General features: G+C 38.9%; 1 protein-coding gene across 1 annotated transcript in view; it reads right to left on the bottom strand.

Annotated features, from left to right (window-relative positions):
• The window catches only part of nr4a3 (nuclear receptor subfamily 4, group A, member 3), a 41,089-nt gene that overhangs the window by 14,258 nt on the left and 8,863 nt on the right, over positions 1-17,968 (bottom strand). The window contains exons 4-5 of the mRNA XM_036558324.1: positions 16,545-17,380; positions 3,159-3,288 (exon numbers count right to left, since the gene is read on the bottom strand). Coding sequence (XP_036414217.1) covers positions 3,159-3,288; positions 16,545-17,380 — 966 coding nt within the window. The remainder of the gene's footprint in view (positions 1-3,158; positions 3,289-16,544; positions 17,381-17,968) is intronic.

Below are 17,968 nucleotides of genomic sequence, written 5' to 3'. Positions count from 1 at the left end.
AATAATGATAAAGGGTGGGACTCAATCTACATAAAAAAGAATAAAGAAAGGACCACTCAGCAGGACTACCCAGATTTTCTACAAATTTAAGTGATAGTTTGATGATGGAAGGAAATAGCACACATTGACAAACTGCGGCTTGTTATTTAGCATGTGTTTTACATGAAAGAACTGCAATGAAATTCTATGAAGCTATGAAAACAATGTTGGATCGGCATCATAATTCAATCCTTAATGCACTGCTCTTGAAGATTACAATGTCTCTCTTCTTCTCCCACTGTCCATCTAACAGTGACTCTAACTGACCAGTAGAGGGCACTTGATAGTCGTGCCATTGTCCGAGCCTCACAGGCCATTCAGGACAAAAACAGGACAGTGTGTGCTCAAGACAATGTCAGTTATATCAGCACAGTGAAAAAAGTAATGCAATAAATGTACTTCATTTAAATATATACATCGTTTCCACAAGAAATGCAATCCATTAGGTCAACTGAAGTAAATCAAATGAAAGACAAAATAGCATATTTCATTCATGTGGAAATGAATAAAAATTAAGTAAATTTGGCATATTACTTTTTTCTTTGTACCCCATTTACACCAATCACCGGACATGCACATATGTGTGGCTTCTTCAAATTAATACCATGCCTAATGCTCAAACAACACAAGCAGACATCAGATGTTCTCATAAGCATGATTATAAAAAATGTCCCCGCAACCTATACATGCTTGCACCCTATACTGTGTGATTACAGCAGCGGATCAGACCTGATTGTCGAGATGGAGTGTGTGGCGGTAATCCTGTAACCGATAAACATCCCCATTACTGCTTAATTCATTCACGCATTCAAACCAGGTGAGCGGACCAGCTGAGGGCTGAAGCTCTATTAGTGCACATATCCTCCAGGCCTGCCTGTGTGTTTTAAGTGATTAAGGTGGCGGCCGTCCATCTCCTCCTCTGCCTCGTCCGTCTGTAACCGCAGGTCCAGGTGGGGTCATATGGCCCTGATAATTGCCATGATAAATAGTCAAACAAGGCAGGAGTGCTGGGGGGATTGCAGTTTACTAGGAAGCCCTTATCAATGTCTAGCCATGGTTGTGTTTGTGGACAGTGTTTGGCTCTCTGCGCGTCCCAATATGATGGAAAATGTGCGACATTGTGGGGACATTGGGCTGATTCCCATGAGGAAGTGTATTTATTTGTTTAACAAAAATGCACTTGTAGGTGAAGCTGTGTGTGTATTTAGCTTGCTGCGGGGACGTACCCAGGATGCTGACAGGAATACTCAGACATTCTGGCCTTGTGGGGACATTTGGTTGGTTCCCATAAAGAGAAATGTTTGTTTGTTTGCTTGTTTGTATATTTAACAAAAGTGCATGTGTGTGTGCAGATGTGTTCTTGTTTAGCTCATTATGGGGACCTAGTGTACCCAGGATGCTGACAGGAAAATACAGACAGTCAGACATTACAGAGACATTTGGCTGGTCCCCATGGGGATTTTTTTTTATTTGTTCATTTATTTATTCATTTATTTATTTATTTAACAAAAATGCATGTGTGTGTGCAGATCAGTTCTTGTTTAGCTCATTGTGGGGACCTGTTGTACCCAGGATGCTGACAGGAAAACATAAGTATTCTGACATTAGGGGGACATTTGACAGCTCTGCATAAGGAAATATACTCACTTGTATTACTGAACAAAAATGCACTTGTATGTGCAGCTACGCATTCATGTTTATCTTATTGTGGGGACCTAGTGTACCTACAACGCTGACAGGAAAGGATGGACATTGTGCATTGTGGAGACACTTGACTGGTCCCCATGATGAAAAATGTTTGTTTATTTATGTATTTATTTCACAAAAATGCACTTGTGTGTGTGGCTATGCATTCATGTATAGTGCATTGCGGGAAATAGTGTATTCTGGATGCTAGCAAGAAAACAAATATTCTGACATTGTGGGAACATTTGACTGTTCGCCACAAAGAAAAGCTGCAGTAGAGCAATTTAAAGATTTTCTTTTGGCTCTTGAGGTTAAGGGTAAGGTTTACTTAGATGTAGCACATCAACACTTATCAGTCAGCACACATTTAACTACAATAATAGAAGTCAATGGAAATATCCTATATAGATAGAAATACAAACTTGTGTGTGGCCATGTGTTCATATACTGTACTTTGTGGGGACTCAGTGCACTGAGGATACTAACAGGAAAACACTGGACATTCTGCCGTTGTGGGGACATTTGGCTAGTCCTAATAAACATAACAAAAAATTTTTTTATTTAAAAAATTAAACGAACCAAATGTTTTTCGTGGGTTTTTGATCTTAAAGCTAGTTGTACACACTTAAAAAAAATATTCTATACAGCACCAAAAAAGGTTATCTGACCTTATGAATAGTTGCACCCTTTTTGGTGCTGTAAAGCATTTTATAAGGTTCTTGAAAGAACCATACACAACATACAAAGAATCATTTAAACATTCATAAGGTTCTTTGAGTTCTCATTGTTCTATACACACTCTAAAAACGGTGCCCCAAAAGGTTCTCTGAGTGCTGCCATGGTTCCCTAAAGAACCATGTTTAAAAAGAGATTTTTTAAGAACTTTTCCAAGGCTTAAAAAACTTTGACATAATTGTTCTTTACCAGTTTAAGTTTCCTTGTTTAGAATTTCTTTCAGCTTTAAAATTTGACACTCACACACCTCATTTACAACAATGGTTCTTCCAAGAACCACCTACTGAAAGACTCTCTAGGAAACGTAAGTGGTTATTCTATGTGGTATTGCACAAAAACTCTTCATCTTTAATTTTTAAAAGTGCGCCCTTTAAAATTGGTTCTTTAGTAAAGGCAATGGTTATATAGAACCATGACAACTCAAATAATTTTTAAATGGTTATTTGCTAGGTTCTTTTCTATGATGGAGAAACTGGTGAACATGGCTTTTTAAAGAACTTTTTAAAATGCTTCTATTTAGCACCAAAAAGAGATCCACATAACCGTTGCCTTTATAAAGAACCCTTGAAGAACCCAGATGCAGGGTTAAGTGTAGCTAGTACTTATTTATGTAGTACTTCACTACAGTAGTCCAGAAGTCAGTGTAAACACCTAACAAAGGCAGGAATACAAGCGTGTATGTGTCTGAGATATCCTACCTTCCTTCACCATGCCCACACTCAGACACTTCTGGAAGCGGCAGTACTGACAGCGGTTCCGTCTCCTTTTGTCCACAGGGCAGTTTTTACTGGCCAGACACACGTACTTGGCGTTCTTCTGCACTGTCCTCTGCAGCCACAAATGACAGGAGAGAAAAGAAAAAAAACATAAGCAAAGCAAACAGAAAACACTGTGTTTATTTTTTATTCGCTTAACCCCCCTATTTGTCTCTCTTCCCTTAAGAATTAAAAGGAAGCTTCCGGGTCAGATTTTAATTACAATGTGAAAAATAAAACGCTCAGGCCCCATCAGTATAATTAGATAAAAATTAATTTCCCGCCACGCCTGGCCCGCAGCGAGAGCGCTTTATTAGCGCGGATGAGCGGCTCCCGCGGGACAGAGCGCGCGCCGCCTGATAAACACGGAGAGAGAGAGAGAGAGAGAGAGAGAGAAAAAAGCTCCGGGACCTGTTTTCTCCTCCGCTGCGCCCGAGTGCGATTATTACTGACCTTATTAAAGAGAAATCAAAACTGACCGCGCCATAAAAACACTGAGAGAGAGGGAGAGAGGGAGAGAGAGAGAAAGGGAAATGTGAGGAAGATCGAAAAGAAAGCGAAAGCAAGATGGCAGAAAGTGACAGAAGGAGAGAAAAAGAGAAAAGGAGATAGTGGTAGAAAAGAAAAAGATGAGAAAGAGTAGACGGAGAGGTGAAAAGAAAGAGAAGAGGGAGAAAGAGAAGGTGGAAGAGACGAGCACGACACGAGAGAAACAAATGAGAGAGAGATAGAGATGACAATGGAAAAGAAGAATGTGAGAGAGAGAGTGAAAGAGAGAGAAAAGGAGGGAGAGAGAACGGGTGAAAGAGACAAGCACGAGAGAAACAAGCGAGAGAGAGAGACAGATGAAGATGGAAGAGAAGAAAGTGAGAGAGAGAGAGAGAGAGAAAGAGAGAGAGAGAGAGAGACGAAGATGGAAGAGAACCGAGACGGAGAGAGAGAGACACCGAGAGAGAGAAAGAGAGAGACAGACATACGTAGTGTTCATTCGAGTTGCTCGTGGTTTAAACGGAGGCGCTGATTGTGCTACGTGCGAGCGGTGAATTCCGGCCTGATTAGGATTAATTAATGTACAAAACACGAACAGAAAATTTAACGAGCGACATCTGCGGCCCGTTTAAGCGCGCGGTACTAACGACGGAAACACGGGTTTCATTACCGAGCGCCAGAGGTTAGCCTAGCACTGACACCGCCAGGCCTCAGCCCCGTCGCCCTGTTCGCTGCTTCATTATTTCACGAATTCCAACCATTCTTAACTTTTTACAGACTGTACCTCCTCCAGCAAAGATGTCAACACAAACGGCGAAGCTACAGGGTATTTTTTTTTTTTGTGCATAGTTCAGTCATTGAAATGGCAAGTAATTAAGTTAGAGTGGTCTGAGGTGAACTAGGGCATTCTAGAATCAGAATTGTTCACAGTGGTTGTGATAGGAACCAGACGTCCTAAGCATTGAGCATTGAGCCTCTAAAAGCTCCCTCCTACGAGCTGGTAAATGAAATGGTTACCAATAGATCGCCTGATGTCTGAGACATTGTTTTAAAATAGTATTTAAATAAGCTTTGGATAAGCAAAATGTGTTTTTTTTTCTCCAGATTTACCAATGTTTGACCATTATCAACATTCAATTTAAAAACACAGGAGACACATTTGGGTTTACTGGAGGTTTTAGATAGTAGTTAAATGGCTGTATTTATGCTGTAGACATTGTGACCCCTGGTTTCTATCACCACCACTGTAAAAAAATCTGTGTCTGTAAGTTTCTCTACAGTTAACTATTTCACATCAAACCACTCTGAATGATTTTGTTTACATCTTAATAGCTTAATTATGCAGAAATGCTAGTAAACCAATGGATTTCCCCTTTAATCAACAGGTGAACATCCTAGCATGCAGATAGCCCCCGCTCGCACGCCTCACACAGCAGGCAGTCACGTGACATCTCTCCCGTTTCTCTTAAATTAATAGGACACAGCGCACAAGCTGGTTATGCACCAGTCTAATCTAATATGAAGGGCTGCCCCGAGCACACACACACACAAACACACTAGCATATACAAATAAGCACGTGGTGTTTGATGGAGATATCTCATGAGCGGCTACCAGTTAATCCAATTTACAGATTTTTGTTTTGCATATGTCCCTCAGTTCATTTCCAAATGATGTTAATTCGGTCTCATTTAATTAAGAGGCAAAGGAAGCCAAGCCTATTCAGAAACAAGCAAGCTGGAGCTGAAGTGAAAAAATCAAGAGATTTAAAGTCTGCACAGGCTTTTCATTAAAGCTTGTCCAGCAATTTATAACTGGATAAAACACCTGCATACAAGTACACACATACATTTAGGGTATAAGGATTCAATAATGTATCAAAAATATAAAAGTGAACAAAACAATATTGAAATATAAAACTACATCAGTGATATGCCCTCAGACTAGGCCCAGAACCAAATCACTGAGGGTGCCTCACAAATGAATGGGATTACATGGTAGGAAAGCACATGGTTATTCTATTTTTTCAATTCTATAACAGTTACTGAAATACGTGGCTGGCATTTGTTCATAATTATACTATACTATATTATGTATAAAACACCAATTAAATGGGAATTCCACTGATATTTAAAAAAATCTGCACATTTAAATTGTTAAGATTTAAACAGTCACTCAGTGAGTGTTTTGATGTAAAATGCCCCATTCTAGAGAAATGTTTTGATTCTTACTTCTTTACAGTGGTAATAGGAAACAGGGATCGCAACGTCTACAGTGCAAATATAGCCACTTCATTTACAGTCCTAACCAGTGAACCTACACCTATTATCTGAGTTTTTATATGTAATGTCAGAATTGTTCACAGTAGTGGTGATAGGAACCAGACATCGGAGTGTTTAATGCTTCTAAAAGCTACCCCACAGAAAACTATTACACAGAAAACTATTACAGATACGCTGCATGATGCCTGAGATATTGCTTTACAATAGATTTGTGATATTAGTTTTGGCCTAAAACATATTTTTTAATGTCTCTTCCTGGCGGAGAGGTACATGCAGGGTGTGGTAAGGCAAAATAGTCCCCCAAAGAAAACCTCAGACCAAAGACTGACCACTGTTTTTATTATAACATATAAAATTATATAAAACACATTCAGCTTCACTGGTCATTTCTGATAGTAAATAAAATGGTTGTATTTGTGTTGGTGACATTGTGACCCCTGGTTCCTATCACCACCACTGTATAGAAAATCCTAACTGTTTCACACCAGATAAAACATTTTAAATCTCAATGACTGAATTATACAAATTCCCATTTAACTTGCTGGATTATTCCATGCTTTACTAGCGAATCTGTGGAAATTCATGCTAAACAAGCACCAGGTGTGCTATGGAAGAGTGGTGCTTCACATAAACAACATAATAACACAATACAATAGTGTAGAAAAAAGAGGTGAACCTTTCAAAACACTGCAACAATATATAGTTATGTTAGTGTCAGACAGTCACATTTTAGTTTAATGTTGATTTTACAATTTTGGCATATCGGAAATGTCATGCCAGTTCAGGTTTTTATATTGTTTATAGCTTATTTCCACTCTTTTATAAGATTTGTCCTTATGTTTTACATAAGGACATGAATTCTTTTGTTTTTAGGTATTTTTGTGAGCTGAACCAGTCTAGCTACGGTACATGATGTCAGGATGTGGGCAGAAAATGCAACCCACTTCTAAGACTGAACTTTGCATAATCAAGACATTTTTAACATTATTTTGACAACATTGATGCCAGAATCGACCCTAAATGAGTGCAAACACAATATACAAACATACAGTTGCATGCAAAAGTTTTAACAAGCCCGCTCACATTTGTATGTATTGCATTGTATTCTAGTGTGCAACACCAAGGAGTGTACTTCATGGTTCTTCTAAGTAGGCCTCCTAATTTCTAAACAGTAATACACCTACACACACATTTTCATATACAACAATCACCTGTAGATGCCTCTATAAAAGCTTGGAAAATTGTATATGTTTTAATTGTACAATGTCAGGATGTGGGCTCAGAATGAAGAAAATGCAACCGACTTCCAAGACTGAACTTTGTACAATTGAGACATATTTAATATTATTTTAACAATAATGACGTCAGAATCTAAAATTGTGTCAAACCCAAAAATATGTGTACTGTTTCATCCCTAACGCATATACATCCAGCAGTGCACACACACACATACAGTCATATGCAAACGTTTGAACACCCCCAACTGTGTTATTTGAGCAGGGGTGCCCAAGCTTGCTGCATTGAATTTACATGCTTCAAAAGTGTGCATCATGTCCAAGTGAATAAAATATATCACAGAAACACAATTATTGAATCCAGTACATTCAATGCACCCTTTTTTTAGTGGACATACACATACCACTTAAATAGATGTCAAGACACACTGATACGCACATGCACACACACACTGTCATTCCAGCAGTGCTGTGCTCTTTTGCTCTGCGTTGTGTGTGTGTATGGGATAACTGTGATAGACTGTGCCCCGGTGACTTGTAGCCATAAATAGATGTTTTATTTCTGTAGGAGCCACAAGAGTCTACAGGATTGAAATCTCATGACATTTATGAAATTTGTATATTTCATCAGAATTCCTGTGCATAACACAGGCAACTGGTGGTAACACATAATTGCATAAACTGAATTTTTATGCATTGCATTGTACTCTAGTCTGCATCACCACTGAATGTACATTATGGTTCTTATAAGTAGACCTCCAAATTTCCAAACTGTAGTACACTCCACACACACTTTACTATACGATCTCCCATCAGTGCCTCTACAAAAGCTGGAGAAATTGTATACTTATTACTTGTTATTACATGATGTCAGGATGTGGACAGAAAACGCAACCAACTTTTAAGACTGAACCTTGGAGGTGTGAAAAAACATGCAGATTTCTTTGAAAAACTTTTAAAAACTCTTGTTGTAGGTTAACCTTGTTTTATCTGGTTTTCCTACACAGGTCATTTTTGTCCTGAAAATGCACAAAACAAACAAGTTTTACATTCTCCATATGTCCTTCAGTTAAAGGGGAATTCTATTGACTGTCCAAAATTTCTGAATAATTAAACTGTTGAGATGCAAACCAAGTCATTCAGAGTGCTTTGATGTGAAATGCTGCATTCTAGGGAAACTTACTGACTCTGATTTCTTTACTGTGATGGTGATAGGAAACAGAGGTCTAACAAGTTTAATACCTCTAAAAGCTCACTCTCATAAAGTTATTGCAAGAAATCATTACGACTATGCTGTCTGATGCCTGATATGTTGTTTTACAATAGTTTTGAGATAATGGTCTAAAACAATTCTTTCTAAATCCATTCATGGTGGAGGGGTAAATGCAGGGCATAGTCCCCAAAGAAAACATCTATTTTTTTCAGATTGACCAACATTTTACCATTATTAACATTACATATAAAAACTTACAATCCAACTATATCCATTTTATTCACTGTATGTAATGTTGATTATGGTAAAATAGCGGTAAAAACAAGTTTTCTTTGGACACTATTTTGCTTTACAATGCCCTTTCTCAAGGTGAGTTTCTCCAGAATGGTGCATTCCACACCAGACCACTCTCAATAATGTTGTTTACTTAACAATTTAATCATTATTTAACATGAAAAATCAGTGAAATTCATTTTTAATTTCTCAATTAAGTTTATGTGGTCTTAGTGCTATAACAATAATCACTCACAGAAGCCTGTATAAAAGCTGGAAAAACTTGTTAAATAACCAAACTACAAATATGCATATCAGCAGTTGTCGTCTGGAATCATCTTCGCGCACACACACACACACACACACACACACACTCACGCACTGCTGCGGTCCAGTGCACAGGAGGGTCTGCGGGGCTGGTACAGACACGTGGCTGTAGATTCATGACATGTAACATGTGCTAATGGGCCAGTCGCACATCCAAAGGCCTTCAGGGACCCTCCATCCGTCCTCTCGCCTAATCAGACACTATCAGTCTCTCTCTCTCTCTCTCTCTCTCTCTCTCTCTCTCTCTCCCCCCCTGTGGGTGTGTAATTAGAAGTGTGTGTTTGTTCAAGAGGAGAGGTGGAACTGGGTCATCATTAATTGGTTAAGTGTGTGTGTGTGTGTGTGTGTATGTATGTGTGTGTGTGTGTGTATGTGTGTGAACACACATGCGTCTCATATACTAGCGCTGTAATATGTGTTTCTTTTTCCGCTTGCCATCTCTGTATATCTCGAATTTGTTAACACATTGCAGCTCTGGAATGAAACCTCTACACGTGTGTTTCATTAAAGCTTCCTATCACTACCCATCTTTAGCCCTATTGGAACTGGATTAGTTTTAAGGTACTGTGATTTAAAGGGCCCATGTCCTACGTTTTTCTTGCATTTTCTTTCTCCCTGAAGTCTGTTATAATGTGTGTGGGCCTATGTGCTAAAAACAGACGTAATTCATTCTTACAGGACCATTTTCCAATCTCCTTTTATTCCTAAGAATTAAACAGGCTATTTTTGTAGATTTCTGTGAAGGTGTTTTGTGACCACATCCATAAAAAGTGCTGTCCATCAGTAGAAAGCACAAGTAAATTTGACTTCAAATTCTGAATGTTGTTGCTGTCATTTAAGACTGATGTAAATACTGCATTTAAGACTATTTGAAGTACTGCGCACAAGTCAGAGACCACTGTGCAGTGACTTGATTTCCAATCAGAACTCCCATTATTCCGTTTTTCAGGAGATACTTCTGAGGAGATAAGATATAAGATAATAAACTGTAAGATGAATAAGGAAAGGAAAAGGAAAGTACACTCTCAGAAAAAACAGAACTACCATTCACGTCTCTGGGATGGTACCCTCAAGGGTATGTGTTCAGTTCCTTTAGTTATGGAACCAACTGTGCCATATTTCATTGCAACTGTATTTTTTAAGTTGCATTGACTCCCCACACCACTCCCCTGTCTGCACTCTATGTGTTTTAATGCATTTTTCTGTTTTAAAACATTATGAAAAGGTACAAATATGTAGCTTTTCTTACTTACTTACTTAAGATACATGGTTGGACATTAAGACTAGTGTTGTACCTTTGGGGGTATATTTACATTGTACCTTGAAAAACAAGAATGTGCATGTACAGTACCGTTTTTCTGGAAGTGTGAAAGAAATGACGTGGTAGACCACCATAACTGCCAATATCACATGGACAGTACTTCATTCACCTTTGAAAAATAGGACAGAAACTCAAGTCTTGAGGTTTGAAAAATCTACAGGTGTTTCTGACCATCCTTCCACTGAGAGAAGAACTTAATGCTATGGGTCTGAAAGGTTGTGTAGCTGTCAAGAAGGCTTTACTGTGATAAAACAGACAATAAAAAGAATATTTGAAACTGGATATCTGAGATGTGTAGTAAGGTTTTAGGCACTTATTTGCTTGCATTGTAAGAATGAGCAACCAGCTTCTAAGACTGAACTTGAATATCCTCCTTAAAAAATCGAAAGCAAGTCTCCTGAAATGAAGGGAAGCTGTATTAGGTGAATGATGGACACATTAAATACCTAGTTAAATATTTAGTTGTTGAGGTTCTGCATACTTTTCTGTTAAATATGTTTTCTGATGTTTCCTGACACTGAAAATGTCCGGTTGAGCTTGAAATGTAAAAAATAAAAAGTGTCTCTAAATTTTGCGTAGCACATAGATATGTAAATGCCTCTGCTTTGTTTAGCTGCCCTGTATTGTGCTTCATTCAAGAAGTGGTTCAGGCTGAAACACTCCTTATAACTTCAACATGAGTGGACAGGGCTAAACTACTCATCTGGTGTTTTTATGTATAAATGACATCACAAATCAAAACAGGCTTGGTAATCGAGCTGCTAAAAGGGGAAAAGCACTGGAGTCCTGAGAAAGAAGTCTTCCAAAGCTGCGGCTTTTAGTGAGCTTGCGTGTGCGTGTGTGGGTTTGTGAATGAGCCAGTATCTCCTGCCTCTCCATTAGGTAAATATTCTGAATAAATATTCTCACGCATGGCACACTATGACTCACCCAAGCAACTACAAAAACCCAAGAATAAAGAGTGAAACAGTGGAGTGAGTGAAACAGAGAAAAGAAAAAAAAGTAGATTCAGAAAGCACTGATATTTACTGCCATTACGCTGCTGAATGCAGCAGTAAAATGAACACATATTTATCTGGAAAGCGGAGCATTTAGTGCAAAAATTGCTGCTGGTGCATATTAATGGGCAAAAGACAAAAACCCCACAATGAATCAGCAATTAACAGCGGAATAATTTGAGAGCCGGTATGTATGGTCAGTCCATTAAGCAGCATATTTTGTGGCTCTAATGTATTTAAAATAAGCAGGAATATTCAAAACTGTTGTATATATAAGCTTTCTTGGCTGAAAAGACATCATTAGGTGCTTTAAGAGAATGTTAGTCATCTGTGAGAGGAAATGGGCAGCTGCATTAATATTCACCCACTAATAATATTTGTATTATGTGTTAATGTGTGAGGGAATAATTAAATAGTTTGTCCATGTGTATGCTAATTGTCTGTGTGTAGGCGTGTGCGTGTATTTAAGTCTAAGACTCGCAACTGTGTGTGCACATGTGTTTGTCATTTATTTATGTGTATGTGTGTATTTGTGTGTGTGTGTGTTTGTGTGTTGCTGTGATGGCCACTAAGGCCTCAGGCCCACCAACCCTTGCTTTTATTAATTACTAAATAAAAATAAATTGTGAAACTAATTGAACAGGGATAAATTATTTCAGCGCCAGACCACAGGCCATATTCAATTATCTCCGGCCCGCCACTCCTTCCCCCTCCCTTTCTCGTCCTCTGTTTGTCTGCTTCTCTCCATATCATCCTCCTCTTTTCTTTTCCCCTGCCCTCTTTGTGCCTTATTCTCTCTCACGCTCTCTGCATTAACTCTTAGCTTTTGGAAAGCAGGGGAAAAAATCGAGATACGCCAGTATGGGAAGGTAGGACGGTGCCGAAATCTGATATTTTACGCTTACATTTCTGTTGATGCTGATACATAAACATTTATAAATTGTGGAAGTTGGGATGAAATGGGGACTACAACATTATGGAGAAGTGTAACATTTACAGTCATATGCAAACGTTATGCTAAGCAAATACATCCTCTAAAGGGAACATAGTTAAATATGACATGTTCTGCTAATTTCAGTGCACAGTTTTTATTTATTTGCTGAGTTATTAAAAAAAACATTAAACATAAATGTGCCATAACTTTTGCACAAGCCTCACTTTTTCTTGTCAAACAGTAATTGTGCATCAAAATGTGCCGAAATGTGTTCTCTGTAGAGAATGTGCTCATTTATTTTTACTTACAAAATCAACAAAGCATCTACTCTGACCAGGAGAGCCTAAACTTTTGCACATGTCTCTATTTCTGTGGAGTTACAAATGCAGTAATGCAGATTTTGGAGCTGCCTAAATATTTTGCATCTCTGAAGTGCAATGCATCATCATATTATCACTGTCCTAAAAACATGTAACTCCAAAACAGTAACTTTACAGGAATATTCACTGTTAATGGAAGTTAATGTATTCTTTTACCTTATTTCTATTGGTCCATTCATTATGAAATGTTCATGCATTGTAAGAACAGCTGCTGTGTTCAAAAGGTCTATCAAATAGAAAAAATATACTTTTTTGTTTGACACACTGACAAATATTGGTTTGACACATTGATCAAATCTAAACATCTGTCTGATGTCATTTTTTTAATGTTTGAGTGTTTACAGTTGTCATGCGAACACCCAGAAAAAGAACCATCAAGCCAAGTGAACTAGAGTGAGTAGGTAGAGAATGTTCTAGAGCAGGGTTGTCCAAAGTAGGCCCGCAGCCCATAAAGACGTTTGATTTGGCCCCCTGGAACGTTACCTTAACCCCACCTCCTCACCCAATAAGAGAATAAGCATATTATTATACTGGATATGACTTATTCATTTCTTACTTTCCTTTTAAAATTGCAATATCAAAGTATTTTACTAACAGCATATAGTGTCATATTATAAAATACATTTTAAAATCTATTTTTTATTTGTGTTGTTTTGTCTTCTTGGCCCTCAGGCCATCACAAACCTTGCAGGAGACAAAAAGTTTTGGCACCCCTGTTCTAGAGACTTTCAGCAATCAACCACATGTATGGCAGAACAACTAGATGTTTGAGTTTGTTTGTGGTTGTCCATGTTTGTCCAGTCAGTGTAGCCTGGGCAAAAAAAAAAAAAAACCTATCTGAACACTGCATTTGTCATGATAATCTGCCCTCATGCTATAATGTGATTTTCCTTTACACTTTAAAAAGTGGATTAACTTAATGATTATAAATGTATAACAATTGCACTTGAGTTTTTTATGTTAATTATAGTTGTATTATATGTTCAGTAAGTTAATACCAGCTGAATGTACTCTAAACTTGACTCTATGACATAATTCAATTTGCAGATTTTCTCTTTCGAGCGCATGGGAAATGTAGCTTTCATTTTATTCATGATTACTTTACATTAAAGCTCCTTAACGTTTTGCTTTTGCCAAACACTGATGGTCTTTTTTCTGTGTTTGTATCTGTGTGTGTGTGTGTGTGTGTGTGTGTGTGTGTGTACGCTCCAGGCTGCTGTATTTTAAGTGTGCGCCTCTGTCACACCTCTCAGTGGTCGCCAGGGGAGATGACCCTCACAGGCGCCGTGGCAACCGCCGGTCAGACGATTTGTGAGGGCACTCAAGCACACATACACACACACACCCCACAAACACTTTTCAAACCACTATGTTCAAGAAAACCATGAGCAATGCTACGGCCCAGCACCATATCAGATACAACAGCATTGGCTACTATTACTGCTTACACACTATTACTGTTTACATACTGTTACAATATCATTGCTATTACTACTAATTACTACTGAAAGAATTTCAGAGGGAAGCTATTATATAACAAAATGACATCCTCTCGCTTCTGAGCTAGCATGTGAACTCCTGAAAAGGGCCGTACTTGAAAATCTGGAGAGATTGTTTTGCATGTTATCTCGAGTATATGCACATGCACAGCCCTCTCAACGACAAGTCTTTCTCTTAACATAGTAGGCTGCGACCTTGGTTAAAAAGCCTGAAGAGTGCGCCACAATAGAGAGTTCACCCTGAACCCCACGCTCGGAGAGCATGTTGGAGCAGCGTGCTGCTCTTCAGCCAAAAGCTCCATTCACACTAAGAACAACAGTAATGAGCACTAATGAATACACAATTAACAACACCCACCATGGTGGCCACACCGCAGCAAAAACAAAAGACACTGCACTGCCCCAATTACACTATTTGACACCACAGCAAGCTCTTTCTCACACATGCATTTCATACGATGCAGACACTACATATACAAAAACAGAATAATTGATACGGACACAATTTTGGTCAAATTACATGTTTTCTACAGGGAACATATTTAAATATGGCATTTTTCTGCAAAATTTGTATTTGTTTACTGAATTCAACATATTGGGGAAAATTAAGTATAACATATAAAATGTGCCATAACTTTTGAACAAGCTACATTTTGTATTTTATTTTCCCCCAATATGTTCAATTCAACAAATAAACAGTAATTGCAGTTGCATTAAAATTAGTTCACTGTAGAGGATGTAGAGGGGTGCCCAACTGTAGATCATCTACAAATGCTAAAATTGTTAAACTGATCTGATGACAGTGTTATGGTTAGGGTCAGGTTTAGCATTAGGCTTAGATTTTGTGTTAAGGTGAACATTGGGTTTAAGCTTAGGATTACACTGAATACAAACTTTTCCACTGAACTTAAAGATCACTTGCAATTAAAGCGTCTATATCATGGAAAATGGAATTCTCCTTACTTTTTAGAAATCATGTAAACAATGTTAAAGTTTAAAAAAAACATTCACTTCCCACTCCATGCAGTCCATACATGGAAATAAAACTGGAAAAATAGCCCATATTGAATTCATTGTTTTTGTGATGTCATATTTACAAATGTCCACTTGTTTCAGGCTATAGCAGTTCAGCTGTGCCCATTCACCAAGAAGTTATAAGGAGTGTTTCAGCTTGGACTGCTTTTTGAATGAGGCACAATACAGCGCAGCCAATCAGAAGAGAGATCATTTAATCATATTAGCTTTAAAGGCACAGTAACAAAAACAGCCTGATGAATATTAATGAGTAAAAAGATTTTGGAAATGGTCATGTAGAAATACATGATTTTGATGTTTTTGGTACAAAAAAACAAAAAATGTCCCAGGTGGACCTAAGGGGGAAAAGTAAACCACAAGAAAATTGGTCCCTTTAATGTATATTTAGTTAAATGTGAGTTGGTGAGTTTTTCTACCCAATTCTTTTGATGATTATGGTGACATTTGTGCTTGTTTTAATTGACACACAGCAGCATTTAAGAATGACATTATATATCTGTTGAAATCTTTGTTAGAAATAATTGCTGGGTCACTAATGATGCTACATAATAATGTTGACACAATGGTAAAACCCCCTTGATGGCATAAAGGGACCAGTTTTAAAAATATTTTTTTTTCTTCCTGAAGTGTGCTTATTGTGTATTCATTCATTTTTACATGACCATTTTCCAATCTTACTTTATTCTATACCCCTAAGCTGTTTTTATTATTGGGTGTTTAAGACTCACATATATAAATGACCTCTATTCTGAGTGGCTAGCCTGTTTAATGCCTTGTTCAAAAAAGCAGTCTGGGCTAAAATGTTAAGAACAAACTGTTAATTTCAGACTGATTTTTTTTTATATTTTAGGAGTGTTGACAGCCGAGAACAACACAATGTTTCATCATTTTCCTCACATCCTCCACACCAATTGCTCTGCTGCAAACTATCTGCTGTAACAACACTCCTTATTATTCAAAGTGAATGGGTGGACAAAATTTGTGTAGGCTGAATGGATGGTCAAATGTAAATACATTTATGGTTGTGACATCACAGCCATGAAGAATTCCAAACTTTTTTGTTTTTGTACAGAGTTTAGGGACTTGGGAATAAATGGCATGTTTTGGAATTTTAAACAATATTTACTTACAATACATTTACATTTAATTTGTAGTCAAACTTCAAACTTTTTCGTACAATATAGTATATAGTAATATCAATGATACTTCATTATTTAATCACCCTAATTCTAACTATAATATTCGAGCATAATGCAAAGTTTTTAACAGTGCCTAAAGTGAAGTCAAACGTGTTGCTGGAAGATCAGAAGAATCATCCAGCTGCATGTGAATCTTGGTTTCTTACCTTAAAGAAGCCCTTGCAGCCCTCGCATGTCCGGACCCCATAGTGCTGACAGGCAGCATTGTCTCCGCACACGGCACACGTGCCCTCCCCGGAGCTGGCTCGGCTGGGCGGGGACGGCAGGCTCTCGCCCAGCAACGAGGGAGGGCACGGGCCCATGCCCAGCGAGCGGAAGGCCAGGCTGCTGGGTTTGCCCATGTTCAGCGGGTACATGTGCGGATGCGTATGACTGTGCGCATGAGTGTCCAGGCTGGGTGGTGGGTGTGAGGAAGAGGAGGAGGACGATGAAGGAGAGCGCTCAGGACGGAGCGGCAGGCCCATTGGTCCCTCGTAGCCGCTGGAGGAGGGGGCTGGGGGCTCGTAGAAGTGTGGAAAACGCGGGCCCTTCAGAGCACCCTCCATGATGCAGGGCTGGGGGACGGGCGGCAGGGCATGGGGCTCGTCCCAAAGAAAGGAGGACGCCCCTGGTGGTCCGGGGTGCAGTGGGGTTGGGGGTGTGGAAGGCGGAGACTGCTTAAAGTACATGGAGCCACTCATAGCTTCGTCCGAAACAGCCATTGGAGGGTAGCTCTCCTCCTCCTTCTTGATGGTGGGCCGCTGAGGGGGCAGCTGGTACAGGCAGGAAGGCTTGGGCTCGAAGCCGCCCTCCACAAACACGTTGAAGCTTGGCAGCGAGGTAGTGGCGGCGGCTGCCGAAATCTCACCCCCGCCCAGCTCGCACTTGGCGTAGTCCGTCGCCATGAGGTCAGCGCTGTAGTCGCTGTGGTAACCGAACGACTGGGCGGAGTAGCTGGACCCGGGGGGCGCAGGGCCGTACTGGGCCTGGACGCAGGGCATGTCTGTGGAGAACGAGAAAGAGAGGGAGAGAAAGACAGAGAGAGAGGCATGGTGAAGAGACAGTTTTCTCACGGTTTTATAGCAGCAGAGTGGTTAAATCGTGAACCCCTTAAACTGCAAAAACAAGTATGTGGACTGAGTATGGATGCTGATCTGATCTGTTTGTTTTAAGGCAGGAACAATCTAATGAATATATAAGAAATATTTGTATATTAATATTAATTTTAATATAACTTTAGTTTCTAAAACAGCAGGTACACTCTAAAAATAAAGGTGCCATAAAAGGTTCATGGAGTGTTGCAACTTCTAGTTCCCCAAATAACTTTTCCATGGAAACCTATGGAAATTTAGATTTTTGTCCTTTAATATGAAATGATTATTTGTTTCATCTTTTTTCTTTGTTTATAGAGGTGCTGATAGGAACCAGATGTTGCAATGTCTACAGCCCAAATAAAGATTTTAATTTCCAAAATGACCAGTGAACCCTCACATATCTTCTGAGTTTTATATGTTATATTGATAAATAGTAGTAAAATAGAGGTAAATCTGGAAAAAATGGGTACTATTTTGCCTTTTAACATCTTGTATGT

The sequence above is a fragment of the Colossoma macropomum genome, unplaced genomic scaffold (assembly GCF_904425465.1).
Source record: "Colossoma macropomum unplaced genomic scaffold, Colossoma_macropomum, whole genome shotgun sequence".
NCBI classification, from domain to species: Eukaryota; Metazoa; Chordata; class Actinopteri; order Characiformes; family Serrasalmidae; genus Colossoma; species Colossoma macropomum.
This window is presented reverse-complemented; position numbering and strand designations above follow the sequence as displayed.